Genomic DNA, 15,596 nt, shown 5'->3' on the forward strand with positions numbered 1-15,596 from the left:
CTGTGGGTTTGTCATATATGGCCTTTATTATGTTGAGGTAGGTTCCCTCTATGCCCACTTTCTGGAGAGTTTTTATCATAAATGGGTGTTGAATTTTGTCAAAAGCTTTTTCTGCACCTATAGAGATGATTATATGGTTTTTCTTCTTCAATTTTTTAATATGGTGTATCACAATGATTGATTTGCATATATTGAAGAATCCTTGCATCCCTGGGTTAAATCCCACTTGATCATGGTGTATGATCCTTTTAATGTGTTGTTGGATTCTGTTTGCTAGTATTTGGTTGAGGATTTTTGCATCTATATTCATCTGTGATATTGGTCTGTAATTTTCTTTTTTTGTAGTATCTTTGTCTAGTTTTGGTATCGCAGTGATGGTGGCCTCATAGAATGAGTTTGAGAGTGTTCCTTCCTCTGTAATTTTTGGAAGAGTTTGAGAAGGAAAAGTGGGTGTTAGCTCTTCTCTAAAGTTTTGATAGAATTCACCTGTGAAGCCATCTGGTCCTGGACTTTTGTTTGTTGGAAGATTTTTAGTCACAGATTCAATTTCATTACTTGTGATTGGTCTGTTCATATTTTCTATTTCTTCCTGGTTCAGTCTTGGAGGTTATAGCTTTCTAAGAATTTGTCCATTTCTTCCAGGTTGTCCATTTTATTGGCATAGAGTTGCTTGCAGTAGTCTCTTAGGATGCTTTGTATTTCTGTGGTGTCTGTTGTAACTTCTCCTTTTTCATTTCTAATTTTATTGATTTGAGTCCTCTCCCTCTTTTCCTGATGAGTCTGACTAATGGTTTATCAATTTTGTTTATCTTCTCAAAGAACCAGCTTTTAGTTTTATTGACCTTTGCTATTGTTTTCTTTGTTTCTATTTCATTTACTTCTGCTCTGATCTTTATGATTTCTTTCCTTCTGCTAACTTTGGGTTTTGTTTGTTCTTCTTTCTCTAGTTCCTTTAGGTGTAAGGTTAGATTGTTCATTTGAGAATTTTCTTTTCCTTGTAGTAGGCTTGTATAGCTATAAACTTCCCTCTTAGACCTGCTTTTACTGCATCCCATAGGTTTTGGATCATCGTGTTTTTATTGTCATTTGTCTCTAGGTATTTTCTGATTTCCTCTTTGATTTCTTCAGAGATCTCTTGGTTACTTAGTAACGTATTGCTTAGCCTCCATGTGTTTGTGTTTCTTACTTTTTTTCCCTGTAGTTCATTTCTACTCTCATAGCGTTGTGGTCAGAAAAGATGCTTGTTATGATTTCAATTTTCTTAAATTTCCTGAGGCTTGATTTGTCACCCATGATGTGATCTATCCTAGAGAATGTTCTGTGCACACTTGAGAAGAAAGTGTAATCTGCTGTTTTTGGATGGAATGTCCTATAAATATCAATTAAATCTATCTGGTCTATTGTGTCCTTTAAAGCTTGTTTTTCCTTATTAATTTTCTGTTGGACGATCTGTCCATTGGTGTAAGTGAGGTGTTAAATTCCCCCACTCTTATTGTGTTACTGTCGATTTCCTCTTTTAGAGCTGTTAGGTGTTGCCTTATGTATTGAGGTGTTCCTATGTTGGGTGCATATATATTTATAATTGTTATTTCTTCTTCTTGGATTGATCCCTTGATCATTATGCAGTGTCCTTCCTTGTCTCTTGTAACATTCTTTATTTTAAAGTCTATTTTATCTGATATGAATATTGCTACTTCAGCTTTCTTTTGATTTCCATTTGCATGGAGTATCTTTTTCCATCCACTCACTTTCAGTCTGTATGTGTCCCTAGGTCTGAAGTGTGTCTCTTGTAGACAGCATATATATGCGTCTTGTTTTTGTATCCATTCAGCGAGCCTGTGTCTTTTGGTTGGGCCATTTAATCCATTCACATTTAGGTAATTATTGATATGTATGTTCCTATGACCATTTTCTTAATTGTTTTGGGTTTGTTTTTGTAGGTCCTTTTCCTCTCTTTTGATTCCCACTTACAGAAGTTCCGTTAGCATTTGTTGTAGAGCTGGTTTGGTGTTGCTGAATTCTCTTAGCCTTTGCTTGTCTATAAAGCTTTTGACTTCTCCATTGAATCTGAATGAGATCCTTGCTGGGTGGAGTACTCTTTGTTGAGTACTTTCATCACTTTAAGTATATCATGCCATCACTTTAAGTATATCATGCCACTCCCTTCTGGCTTGTAGAGGTTATGCTGAGAAATCAGCTGTTAACCTTATGGGAGTTCCCTTTTATGTTACTTGCCGTTTTTCCCTTGCTGCTTTTAATAATTTTTCTTTGTCTTTAATTTTTGCCAGTTTGATTACTATGTGTCTCAGCATGTTTCTCCTTGGGTTTATCCTGTATGGGACTCGCTGAGCTTCCTGGACTTGGGTGGCTATTTCCTTTCACATGTTAGAGAAGTCTTCAACTATAATCTCTTAAATATTTTCTCTGGTCCTTTCTCTCTCTCTTCTCCATTCTTTTTTATTTATTATTCTGTTCTGCAGCAGTGAATTCCACCATTCTGTCTTCCAGGTCTCTTATCCGTCCTTCTGCCTCAGTTATTCTGCTATTGATTCCTTCCAGTGTAGTTTTCATTTCAGTTATTGTATTGTTCATCTCTGTTTGTTAGTTCTTTAATTCTTCTAGGTCTTTGTTAAACATTTCTTACATCTTCTCAATCTTTCCCTTCATTCTTTTTCCGAGATCCTGGATCATCTTCACTATCATTATTCTGAATTTTTTTTGGAAGATTGCCTGTCTCCACTTCATTTAGTTGTTTTTCTGGGGTTTTACCTTGTTCCTTTATCTAGTACATAGCCCTCTGCCTTTTCATCTTGTCTATCTTTCTGTGAATGTGGTTTTTGTTTTACATGCTGCAGGATTGTAGTTCTTCTTGCTTCTGCTGTCTGCTCTCTGGTGCATGAGGCTATCTAAGAGGCTTGTGGAAGTTTCCTGATGGGAGGGACTGGTGGTGGGTAGAGCTGACTGTTGCTCTGGTGGGCAGAGCTCAGTAAAACTGTAATACACTTGATTGTTGATGGGTGGGGCTGGGTTCCCTCCCTGTTGGTTGTTTGTCCTGAGGCAACCCAACAGTGGCGCCTACCTGGGCTCTTTGGTGGGGCTAATGACAGACTCTGGGAGGGCTCATGCCAAGGAGTAATTCCCAGAGCTTCTGCTGCCAGTGTCCTTGTCCCCACAGTGAGCCACAGCCACCTCCCACCTCTGCAGGGGACCCTCCAACACATAGCAGGTAGGTCTGGTTCAGTCTCCCCTGGGGTAACTGCTCCTTCCCCTGGGTCCCGATATGCACACTACTTTGTGTGTGCCCTCCAAGAGTGCAGTCTCTGTTTCCCCCAGTCCTGTCAAAGTCCTGCAATCAGTTCACACTAGGCTTCAAAGTCTGGTTCTCTAGGAATTCCTCCTCCCATTGCCGGACTCCCAGGTTGGGCAGCCTGATGTGAGGTTCAGAACCTTCACTCCAGTGGGTGGACTTCTGTTGTATAAGTGTTCTCCAGTCTGTGAGTCACCCACCCAGCAGTTATGGGATTTGATTTTACTGTGATTGCGCCCCTCCTACTGCCTCATTGTGGCTTCTCCTTTGTCTTTGGATGTTGGGTATCTTTTTGGTGAGTTCCAGTGTCTTCCTGTCAATGATTGTCCAGCAGCTTGTTGTGATTCTGGTGTTGTTGCAAGAGGGAGTGACAGCACATCCTTCTACTCAGCCATCTTGGTTCCTCTCTCTCAAATCTTATTATTATATCACCTGAGATGGTGAAAAGGCCAGGATGAGGTTAGATCCAGGAGGGATGCTAGGTTTTTTGGATCTAACCAAGATCCAGAAGTTACTTATATCTGGGTCCAGTTTCTTAGATTGCTATGCTCAGAATCTTAACTTTATTTCCATTTATTATAATCTGATAAATTATTAACATTTAAATGAACATTTAAATCTCTTAGTAGAACTAAAATATATTTTTTATACAAGTAGTACTTTCTCATACAAGAAGCAGAAAAGAATTACCTATAATAAACATTATGCCTGGGGAAGGGGAGGGAGGAAGGACAATTTCTTACACTATCAGTGGGAATGTAAACTGGTATAGCCTTCTGTCATGACGACCTATTAAAAACTGTACTACATGTGCACTTTGATCCAGCAGATATACTTGCACAAAATGTTTAAAGACATATTCATTTATTCACCCTGCAAATTGCTGGGAATAAGCTACTAAATGAAATAGACATGATACCTCCCAGATAGAGTGCACAGTCAAGTGGAGAAAGGCAATATAAGCACTCCAACTAAGAAATAACAATGGACACATGGTACTAAGCCCTATATAGGCAGCAAATTGGGATGACAGATAAAATAATGGGGATGAGAGTGCCCACATTAGGGAGTAGGAAGAAAGGACCCCTCTGAGAAGGTCTCATAAGCTACCAACTGATGAATGAGAAGCAGCCAACCAGGCAGGGGAGAAACTGAGTGAAAACCTGAGGCAGGAAAGAACTGGTGGTTTTTGAAGAACAAAAGAAGGTGCATGTGAGAAGGAAGGAGTGTGTAAAGTGGCTGGAGAGGAACACAGGGAATGGACCAGGCAGTTCCCTGGAAGCCACAACAGGCAGTTTTGATTCTGTTCCAAGTACATTGGAAGCCACGATCCTTTCAAAAATAGCAGTCAGGTTGCTGAGAGAGGAGGATTGGGTGAGAGGTGAGAAGGGAACAGGAGCTCAGTCCTAAGCCCATTGCCTAGGCTGCCTGAGAGATGCCAGGAATCTGGTGAGTGTGGATTCCCAGAGAAGGAGGGAACTAGATGGATTCAAAATAGATTTTGTAAGTAGATTCCACCTCGTCAAGTTTAGCTCCAACCAACCACAAGAACCAAAGAAAAATTTCCTAAAGAAACACATTGTTGAAGTGAACATGAGGCTCATTTGGAAAATCCCTCCATTCACACTCTTTATTACCTTATAAAAATATTCCCACAAATAAGCAATTCCCTAATCAGACTAAACAAAGCCAAAAGATGTTGACCCTAATCCATGGCATAAGTAAAAAAAAATTTTTAAAGTGCATTCATCCATATTTACCCTTCTGAAATTTGGGCTAGAATCAATATACGATAAAAAATTGCACAAATCTTTTGAAAGAAAGAATTCCAGGAATTACAGAACCATGGTGACCATGTTGCATACTCTCTAATAGAAAATTAGATCAATAGCTCTATTTTCACTGATTTTTAAAGCTGCAGACTGTTCTCTGCAAATGGACAATTATTACATTCTCTGACATTTCTGGATGTCTTCAAGTGATGATCCTAATGAAAGAAGTGTATGATTTCCATTATCTTGAATAACAAAAAGTGATGTATCCCTACATTGGCAGGCCTTTTCAGGATGTATGTATCATTTTGTTAATGCATGATTTGTGGAACTCATACCTTAATTAGTGAATTTGTGGACATTCAAGAACAATTAAATATCAAGAAGTAGTGATGTCTGACATATAAGATATATTATATACATGTTTCCAGTCAAAACAAACAAAAACCAGTGAAGGCTTACCAGTGAAAGCAGTCTTATTAACATCCTCTACTTGGTGAATAGTAGAACTGCTGTAGATAATGAGCATTAGAATCATGGAAACCTCTGAAGCCACTGCCTCTTAAATAAATACTCATTTTTATTGCTTCACTTCTTATGCCATGGCTCAATTTCTAGCAGATTGAAGAATGGTCTCTTCTTAAACCTACGATGTGGAGGGGTGGGATGGGGAGGGTGGGAGGGAGGGAGATGCATGAGGGAAGGGATGTGGGAACAGATGTATATGTATGACTGATTCACTTTGTTATAAAGCAGAAACTAATAAAAAAAAAACCTACGATGTATTGTATCTATTGTCCAATTCTTATATTTTTAATATGATACATAAAATGAAGCAAAATACACACATACAATGAAGCTCCTTTTTAATGATTATGATTATTATTGTTATGATCCTCATTTTTACTTCAGCTTCTTGAGTAAAAGCCAGTTTCAAGTTGGGCTTACGTTTCCAAAGCCATTATCTGGAGAGTAATAACATAACTACTCAACAAAAACTATTGGAAAATCCTCCCTTCTTTCCTTTTCACAAACATAAACATAAACAAAAATAGCAAGTGAAAACACTGAAGGCACAATGCAAATGCACTCCCCAGCAGAAGTAACCTCCAGGCCACCTTCCTATCACCATGTAAATGTGGCCCCAACACAAGCATGCTTCATTACCTTACTGAGGTTCCCAATCCTGCAAAGAAAAAGAAGTGTTTGCTTAAAACACTGTCAAGAGCACACAGAAAGAAGATTAGGGGAGTCCTGTCTGCCTACAGAATGGACAATGGGATCAGTCCTTGCTTTCTACAACCCTCCTTAACAGGGACAAGTAGATGGAGCCAGACTGAATCAGGCCAAGTCTGGTACATTACTCTCCTATAAGGGTGCCCATACCCTATTTACACCACCCAACCAAGAATCCTTAGATGGTATTTCAAAATACAAAAATGAAATACCAGTTAAGTCCTTAACCTGTGTTCAGGTGAGGAAAGAGTGAAGTGATAATCAACATTTTTAAGTCTAATTAATTAAAATTGTCAAAGAAGGGACTTCCCCGGTGGTCCAGTGGTTAATACTCCATGCTCCCAATGCAGGGAGCTCAAGTTTGATCCCTGGTCAGGGAACTAGATTCCTCATGCCGCAACTAAGAGCCCGCATGCAGCAACAAAGATCCCACGTGCCACAACTAAGACCCAGTGCAGCCAAATAAATAAATATTTATTTATTTATTTATATAATTGTCAAAGAACTGGAGTTTTAGGAAAGGTAGATCAGAAAAAAAAAAAATTGAGTCATATGTAGAATTTAGTCCACAATGCAACTATGATATTCCTAGGAATATCATAATTCACTGCTATCATTTTTTAAATTTCTTTTGTCTTTAACACAATAATGCTTTGAAGAAATTGCAAGATATTAAATTATGGAAAAGGAAGGAATTGAAAGTTCATTATGTTTTTCTGTTTTTTCCCTGCCCCAAAGTTTAGAATGTTATTCATAAAAGCTTCCTGTACTCACATTATTTTTAAAGAAGTTTCTTTTTTAATTATAAAACTAATACATTCTCATTACCAAAAATAAGAAAATATATACAACCATAATGAAGAAATAAAATACATCCATAATCACTTCATTCAAAAAATAAGTTCTAGTATATTAAGGTGGTTCATTCCAGTCTTTGTCCATGTGTACATATTTTTCATTATGCTATAAGAAAAAAGCCCCAGTATACATACATATAAACCCAAAACTCTCACCAACGTTAAACAAATTCAGATAGTAAATTCAGAAGCAACCAACACTTCAATTGCTGAATTCTGCATTATACAAATCACTAAGTTCAATAAAGCTCATCCCAGCTTCTATCCCCTTACATTTGTTAACTAGTCCAGTCACAGACTAGTGAATATACTTAATGCCACTCAGCTGAAACTTAAAAATAGTTAAAATAGTAAATTTTGTTATGTATATTTTACCACAATTTTTAAAAAGACAAAAAAAAATCCCACAAGATTTTTACCTATAAGGTGTTTTTTTCCAACTCCTAGACTATAAAATCCTTTCTGTCTAAAATATTCTGGTTTCCCTGGTACTAAAAAGCTTCCAAAACCTGATGCACAAATACTTATAATATTGTTTTTCTACCAAACATTTAAAAAAATATTCTGGAATGTTAAGAGTGCTCTTAACTCTAGTGTTATAAGCCAACTAAAAAGGTGCTTTAGTAGCTTTTCCCCATCCCATAACTTGAGTTGGAGTCCAGGAGTTTAGAAGTGCACAAGTAAATAGCAGTGAGCAGGGAATCTGCTCTAGAGGAAATGTAATTAAAAGTGCACAGAGTTAACCTACTTCACTAGGCAAATTATTTTTTAAAAAAACTTATAAATGAAGAGAAATACAATAGAAAGATGTCATCTGAGTATTATCAGGGATCTGATTTTGCAATGCACAACTTATATATTTCAAACATCCAAGGCACCATATGTGTTTAGTCCAATTTTATTTCCAATTATTTTCATTCAAAACCTGTATTAATAGCTGCTTGATGTGACGGTTTTCTTCTTCAGATTTGTAGTTTCTTTCAATAAAATTGAAAGCCATATTATTGCTTAACACCTAAAATATATTTTGCTTAACTTTAAATCTACTCACATACACTCAGGCTAAAAAAATATGCTCTTCCACAAGTTAGATTTGGGGGAATTTTGTAGGTTTTGTTTTATTTTTCAGTTTTAATTGGCACCATGAGAAGCAGCCAACTAGATCCTTTTTCAGTGTAGTCAAGGTTAACTTTTTCACTTCCACACCATGGTTAATTTATCATCTGGTACCTTCCTATTAAAACTGGTTTTTAGCCTGTGAACTTTTCTTTCAGCTTCCAACAGAGGATTTCATTGCTTCAGGAATTGAGGTGTGTCTAAGTTTTTACCTGGGAGCAAAAGTGATGTAAGCGTTTCTGGTTTAGGGTGGGGAGGACCTGCATAACAGGCCATCTGCAGACTCCTGAAGACTCTGTCCTGAAGACAACAGAGCCGCTGAGAGGGCTTTCCTTAGACATCGCATGCAGGCGGTTGGAAGGACTAAAGCAGGAGCTCCTTAGGATTTGTTCACCAAGGAAATCAGAGACAATGGCTTGGCTCCTTTTCAGAACCACAGGGGCTCTGGCCATTTTAATGGTAAGTCCTATTTTTTTGTAATAATTGCAAACTTTCCCTGTTTCCCTCCTTGTTAGAGAATGCTATATTTGACTGCTGAATCCCTATTATAAATTCTAAAAAGAGTTCAGTGGAAATAAACATTTTAAAACGAAACTGTAAAGATTACCAATTTCTCCCTTTTGTTGCTTTTTCTAATGTTGTGTTTTCACATAAGAAAATAAGGCAGATGATAGAAATGAATTTGAAAGTTGCCATTTAGCATTTCTTTAGGTAAATAATTAACTAAAGAATTAAATAATCCTGGTCTCAAGTCTATTTTCCACAACACCATCACTTTCTTCAAAGTAATGCTTTTATTCATCTTTTTATTCATGCTTTTATTCTAATACACAAACTAAAACACATAAAAGAGAACGAGGTCTGTTTTCCAAGGTTTTATATCTCTTAAGCATATGGCTAAGAATTGTACATGCCTGGTCTTGATACCAGACATGTTTTTAAGTAGTCAAAGACCATGGAATTAAAATCAAAGCAATATTTGACTCTAGAGAAGTTGGGAGGGTTATTAGGAAAACAGTGTTTTGTTTTTTGCGGTACGCGGGCCTCTCACTGTTGTGGCCTCTCCCGTTGCGGAGCACAGGCTCCAGACGCGTAGGCTCAGCGGCCATGGCTCACGGGCCTAGCCGTTCCATGGCATGTGGAATACTCCCAGACCAGGGCACGAACCCCTGTCCCCTGCATCGGCAGGCAGACTCTCAACCACTGCACCACCAGGGAAGCCCTGAAAACACTGTTTTATGTTTAGCCTTTATGTGCAAAAGACATCCAACCTTTGGTTGCAAAAGAAGACAATATTTTATAAGCCAGTTTTTCAGAAGAGTAATACTTTTGTGGATTGGGAAAGTTTTATATAACATTACATAAAAGAGAAGTGGAATCTGGAGAGCAAAGCACTAGCCTGGATGTTACAGACTAGTTTTTTCCTTAAATGTGTTGTTTTAGTGAAGAAGAAAACTTGTCACAATATTATCAGTTACACAAAGATATCAAAATAGTGAAATATACCATAATGAATATTTTTTAAATTCCTAAAACTGATTCCTCATTTTATCAATAATAAGTTGGGTTGGCCTACACATCAGTTTCCCTCATTTCCTCATCTAAAAAAATTGAGATAATTGAACTTCAAGAAGTTATAGGGAGATAGTTCTCAAGGAAGAACATTCTAAAAATTAAATATGTTTAAAGTTAGAATAGACTGCCTGTGAGCCAGTTTCCCAGCCTTCCTTCTCATGGCAATGGTCAAGCAGAAAAATTGGGTGTGCCCTTCTGTTTGAGTCTGTTTCTATTATGACAGTGTAACTAATTGTTTTGGCAATCTAATGAATTTAATTGACCCAGGAACGTTGTAAAAAGAAATGTGACAATTGTAATGACTTCCCACTTTTCCAGATGGTCCCTTCTGAACTAAATGAACTGCAGGTAGCCTCATAACCCATCTGTCCAAGCCAATGACCAACCTGGGAAGCTAGGTGATATGTGGGAGGGAATGTCGGAATAGTGTTGTCACGGAGTTTGACGGCCACAGGCTTAGAGGAGATTCTTTCCCTGCTTTGACATGTACCACTCTCAGTTACCCTTCTGGTTCTGGAGTGACTGTAAGATCCTTATACTGAGGGCTGTTTTATTCATCTTTGTATCCCCAATGCCCACCATAATATCTGTCTTACAGTGGATGCACAATTGTTTGAAGAATGGATAGATGAATGATTAAATGAGGCCTCTCTCAACTATAACTTCCCCTCACGGTGCCTCTATAATGCTAGTCATGGAAGAAGCTATGAGAGGTTAGAACATTTTGCTCCCCTCAGGAAAATTTTACAGGCACACATACACAAACACACAAGCTATTTAAACAACAATATAACTTCATACATAATTGTTATACTGAGAGGTCTGGACCTGCTCTTTCCAATATGGTAACCAGTAGCCACATGTGGCCATCAACCATTTGAAATGTGGTTGATCTGTATTGAAATGTGCTGTTAAGTATAAAGCATGCACCATGTTTTGAAGATTCAGTATGAAAAAAAAATGTAAAATTTATCATTAATAATTTTTATGTTGATTACATATTGAAATGGCAATATTTTGGACATATTAGTTTAAAATATGTTAACAAAATTAATTTCACCTTTTTAACCTTTTTAATATGAATAATAGAAAATTTAAAATTATATATGCAGCTCACATTTGTGGTTATTATATTTCAACTGGATAGTGCTGGTCTACTCTTAATGCTATTAGTGGAAGGCAGTGTCAGTCAGAGGTGAGGTAGGCAAACCAGGCTCCATGGACCAGGTGAGATTTGAACTGCTTTTTGATAAGTATAGATGGGCCACAGGGAGATATCTTCGGTTGTCAGCCCAGCACATGCAAAGGCAGGCGCAATTACGGCACTTGCCTAGAGGTAATGGACACACTGATTTGGCTGGAATGATAGTCTGCATTGGAGAATCTGGACATGAAGTTAAAAAGGCAGATGAGAGTCAGACTGAAAAGTGCATTCTGTGAAGGGTAATGAAACCCTTTTAGAAGTGGGGAGCCACCCAGAGTTTCGAAATAGCTTGGTGATGGGAAAAAACAACGTTTTTAAAAGCACTGTGGAGTGGGAAAGCAAATCTTTTGTTATTAAAGGGTGGGGTCTGAAAGTTGGAAGACCTGTTTGGAGGTTTTGAGTTAATGCCACCAACCTATGACCATACAAGGGTTGCCTAGAGAGGTAATATATGAAAGCTAAGTCATGGACTTCAATCTATGCCTGTACCACTGACTCACTCCAGGCCTTGCTTCCTCAGCTGTCAAATAAGAATAATCATATCCCCCTGACTAATGAGCATGACCCCAGTAAGAATAAAGGAACAATGTGCACAGGAAAGTGCTCTGGCAAACATAAAGTGCTTTGTAAGACTCTAATTCCTATTAGTTGTGATATTTTAGTAATAAAGATGAATCTTGATTGATGAAGCAATCCAATTTCCAGTACTAATAAATATATGAAAATTAATTTCCTCCTGAGCCTTTCCAAAAGTTAAGATTCTAAAATCAGAATAACCTTGCCAAGAAATTCCAGCCAGCCCTGCCTGACTTGAGCAAAACTTAGGAAAGATGTCATTACTTCCACCTATTATCGCTCCCACACCTATTACCGCTCCCACTTACTTAATAACCGAAACCGGTTTTCACTTAGAACACTCAGTGTCCATGACGTTTCTCATAAACTTCTTAGCCTTTGTCTCTTCCTTTCCTGTGAAGAGTCATTCTGGGCCTTCCCTGGTGGTGCAGTGGCTGAGAGTCCGCCTGCCGATGAGGGGTACACGGGTTCGTGACCTGGTCCGGGAAGATCCCACATGCCGCAGAGTGGCTGGGCCCGTGAGCCATGGCCTCTGAGCCTGTGCGTCCGGAGCCTGTGCTCCACAACGGGAGAGGCCACAACAGTGAGAGGCCCGCGTACTGCAAAAAAAAAAAAAAAAAAAGAGTCATTCTGATAGCCTAAGGTGAGGGCTTGCTTTGGGAAGTTCATCACAAGAAACAATTACATAGGCAATTGGCTGCTATCAATAATTATACTATGAATAATTGAATTTGCATAATATGCACATTTTTCTTGCATGGGCACTGCACAGTTGGCCAGGCTGTACACTGCACAATGCCAGGAAGTGCATTCACATAAACTACAATGTGAACAGTGCCCCCTGGAGCTGTGCAAGGAGCAACCTACTCAGTTGTACGGTGGAGCATTGGTTCTTGTCTTTTTCTGATGCTCAAGAAAGAGAAAGTCCTTATGTGCCTTGACATGAATAATAATAATAAAAGGCCACTTAATATCACAGTGGCTCTTTTACACGTATTTTTAAAGTCTGGACAAAAGTAATTAATACTTATTAAGCAGTTACTGTAGGCTAGGGATCATCTATATGCTTTAGACGTGTTAATTCATTTAATCCTCACAACAAACCTATAAAGTAAGCAGAATTATTATTTCTATTTTACAGATGAGGAAACTGAAAAATTAAGTAATGTTCCCAAGTTATTCAGCTGGTACATGGTGAGACTGGGATTTTAATTCAGGGATTCAGGATCCAGTGTCCAATTTTCTATTGCTACTTTTGACTGCATCCTATACAGTATTTAAAATGAGCTCTTTAAAACAGCCATGGGTATTTGTTTTCACCTCTATCATGATATGAGGCTTAACTTTCTAAATTGAGCTTACTCTAAACATCAGTTATTAAAAATTGAACCATCCTAAATTAATTTTTAAGTAATTAAACATATATCATTTTTTTTCAATTAAAGAATTTGCCTTGATTAATACAAAGCTTATTAAAATACTTCCAGGTTTTTTAATTTTAAAAAGTCTATAGGGCATCCCTGGTGGCGCAGTGGTTGAGAGTCCGCCTGCCGATGCAGGGGACACGGGTTCGTGCCCCGGTCCGGTAAGATCCCACATGCTGCGGAGCGGCTGGGCCCGTGAGCCATGGCCGCTGAGCCTGCACGTCCGGAGCCTGTGCTCCACAACGGGAGAGGCCACAACAGTGAGAGGCCCGCGTACCGCAAAAAAAAAAAAAAAAAAAAAAAAAAAAAAAGTCTATATATATATATAAAGTTATGAGGTATCATAAAATATAAATCACTCATTTCTTCTGAATTGTACATATGAAATTTATTCCAACATGTATTGAATGACCTCTATGATCTGACACACAAATAATCATTGTACTTAACCAATTATAAAAATAATACCACCAACCTATGTATATATATTTCATGAATTTTTCCAAAAATAATTAATAATTTTAAAAAATCAAGTTTAAAATTTGTAATGATTTCTTGGAATTACCCAATTCATTCTATAAATTTCCCAGAGGGGAGTGGGTGTGATCCACTCTTATCCCATTCTGAGAAGAGTGGCCATGCCCTAGCCTGGCTAAGACTATCTCCGTGGATCCAATGCACAGTCTAACAGTCTGTCCTTCCCCACACTAAAGTATCAGATTACTCTAAACAAAACCTTGGCCAACTCAGTAAAAAGCAATTGTTATTATATATGATATTTAAAAATCCAGTCACCCATATCCTCAAAATACATTTATTGTAGACCTACCATACTCAATAGGAATCTTAATGATATAACTACATACATTTTAATTAGCAAATAGGGCATGTGAATATCAAATCACTTTATGTCATATGCTTTTTAACCTAATAATCTCATTTGCTTTTAATAAAATATTTCTAATTCTTACATATGCCAAGGTATTTAGACCATATCAATGCTTTAAAAATCATGTAGTCAAAGTTATAAAAATAGGGCTTCCCTGGTGGCACAGTGGTTGAGAGTCCGCCTGCCAATGCAGGGGACACGGGTTCGTGCCCCGGTCCGGGAAGATCCCACATGCCGCGGAGTGGCTGGGCCCATGAGCCATGGCCGCTGAGCCCACGCGTCTGGAGCCTGTGCTCCGCAATGGGAGAGGCCACAACAGTGAGAGGTCTGCGTACCGCAAAAAAAAAAAAAAAAAAAATTATAAAAATAACCAGGAAACAAAGGGAAGAAAGAAAAGTAAAGAAATTCTCAAGATATGGAGTGTTTTCTCCACATTGGTATTTCCTAGACTCTAGGCCCCAAAAAAAGAAAACTTAGTTGATTTACATTGTCAAGAAACTATTGAAATATTTATTACATATTCAAAATACTTATATGAACAAAGTAAAACATCTAAGTAGCCACATATAAGTATTAATTAACTAAAACAGGAAAGATTTTTTAAAACACTATTCGAAATAATGTAAGCCTATGATTATATGTCTCAATACATGTATAAAGAACACTGCATTATTCAGAAGTGCCCCATATTCCTAGAAATACAAAAATAATCCCATTTTCACAATATTCCCTAAAATTGGAGAACATTCTTGTTGGTCTGACTTTAAAAGAGAGGATGGGAAACAGTAAAGGTCTGGCTGAGTAACTTCTCTAAGGGCTCTGATTCAATGAAATGATTGAACAAATAAGAAACACCTGTCTGCTATGCTCATTTTCCATAGTTTAGGGTTTGTCCTTCCTTTGCTTCCCAGGAAAACAGAAATCATGTCTTAATGTCTACTAGAAGAATCATTCTCCATGGGGCTAGTATAAACATGATTCGTATTTTCTGGATGACTCTTTCTGGTTTTCCTGTAAAAGAGATTGTGCCTGGTCCATCCCTCCTCTCACGTGTGGCTGGGTTGTTCTTATGAACTGAGAAAGTAGTACAATGACTACATTGCTCTGGTCTTTTCTCCCAAGTAACTCATGATATTGTTTAATAAAGAGCAGCAAAGCTGTAAAATCATTTTGAGACCTGTTAGAACCACAAGTAATGGTTCTTTTTCATGACAATTTTAAAAAACACCCTTTGAAATAAAGATTTTACTGAAATTTTTAGAATGGAAGGGTCCTGGCATTCTATGTCTGGTATGATTATTCCTTTGCTTCAGACTGGGACCTGCCTCTTTATTATAACCTTCCAAAATAAACAATGTAATAAATCTACATTGTTTCAGGAATAACTGCAGCCTTTGCCAGGAAGAAATCTAAACTGACTATCATATAACTTTCTTTCTATGACTAGTTTTTTTTCTATTTATTTACATTGACTTTGGTTAGAATCTAGTGTAGTGGTGATGTGCATGCTTTAGAGTCAGGCTGCAGGGGTTCAAATCCTGGCTCTCCTGGGGCTGTTAGTTGGGGCAAAGTACTCATTCTCTCATGTCCCCATTTCTTCATCCATGAAATAGGCTTTACAATAATAGAATCTCCTTCAG

At 37.8% G+C, this 15,596-nt stretch overlaps 1 protein-coding gene across 1 annotated transcript in view; it reads left to right on the forward strand.

Annotated features, from left to right (window-relative positions):
• Window positions 1-8,699: 8,699 nt before the first annotated feature.
• Window positions 8,700-15,596, forward strand: part of DSG3 (desmoglein 3) — a gene marked incomplete at both ends in the record, with an annotated part of 29,163 nt that continues 22,266 nt past the window's right edge. Inside the window, one exon of the mRNA XM_081252595.1 lies at window positions 8,700-8,747. Coding sequence (XP_081108721.1) covers window positions 8,700-8,747 — 48 coding nt within the window. The remainder of the gene's footprint in view (window positions 8,748-15,596) is intronic.

This window comes from Mesoplodon bidens (assembly GCF_964165515.1).
Source record: "Mesoplodon bidens genome assembly, chromosome: 13".
In the NCBI taxonomy this organism is placed as follows: domain Eukaryota; kingdom Metazoa; phylum Chordata; class Mammalia; order Artiodactyla; family Ziphiidae; genus Mesoplodon; species Mesoplodon bidens.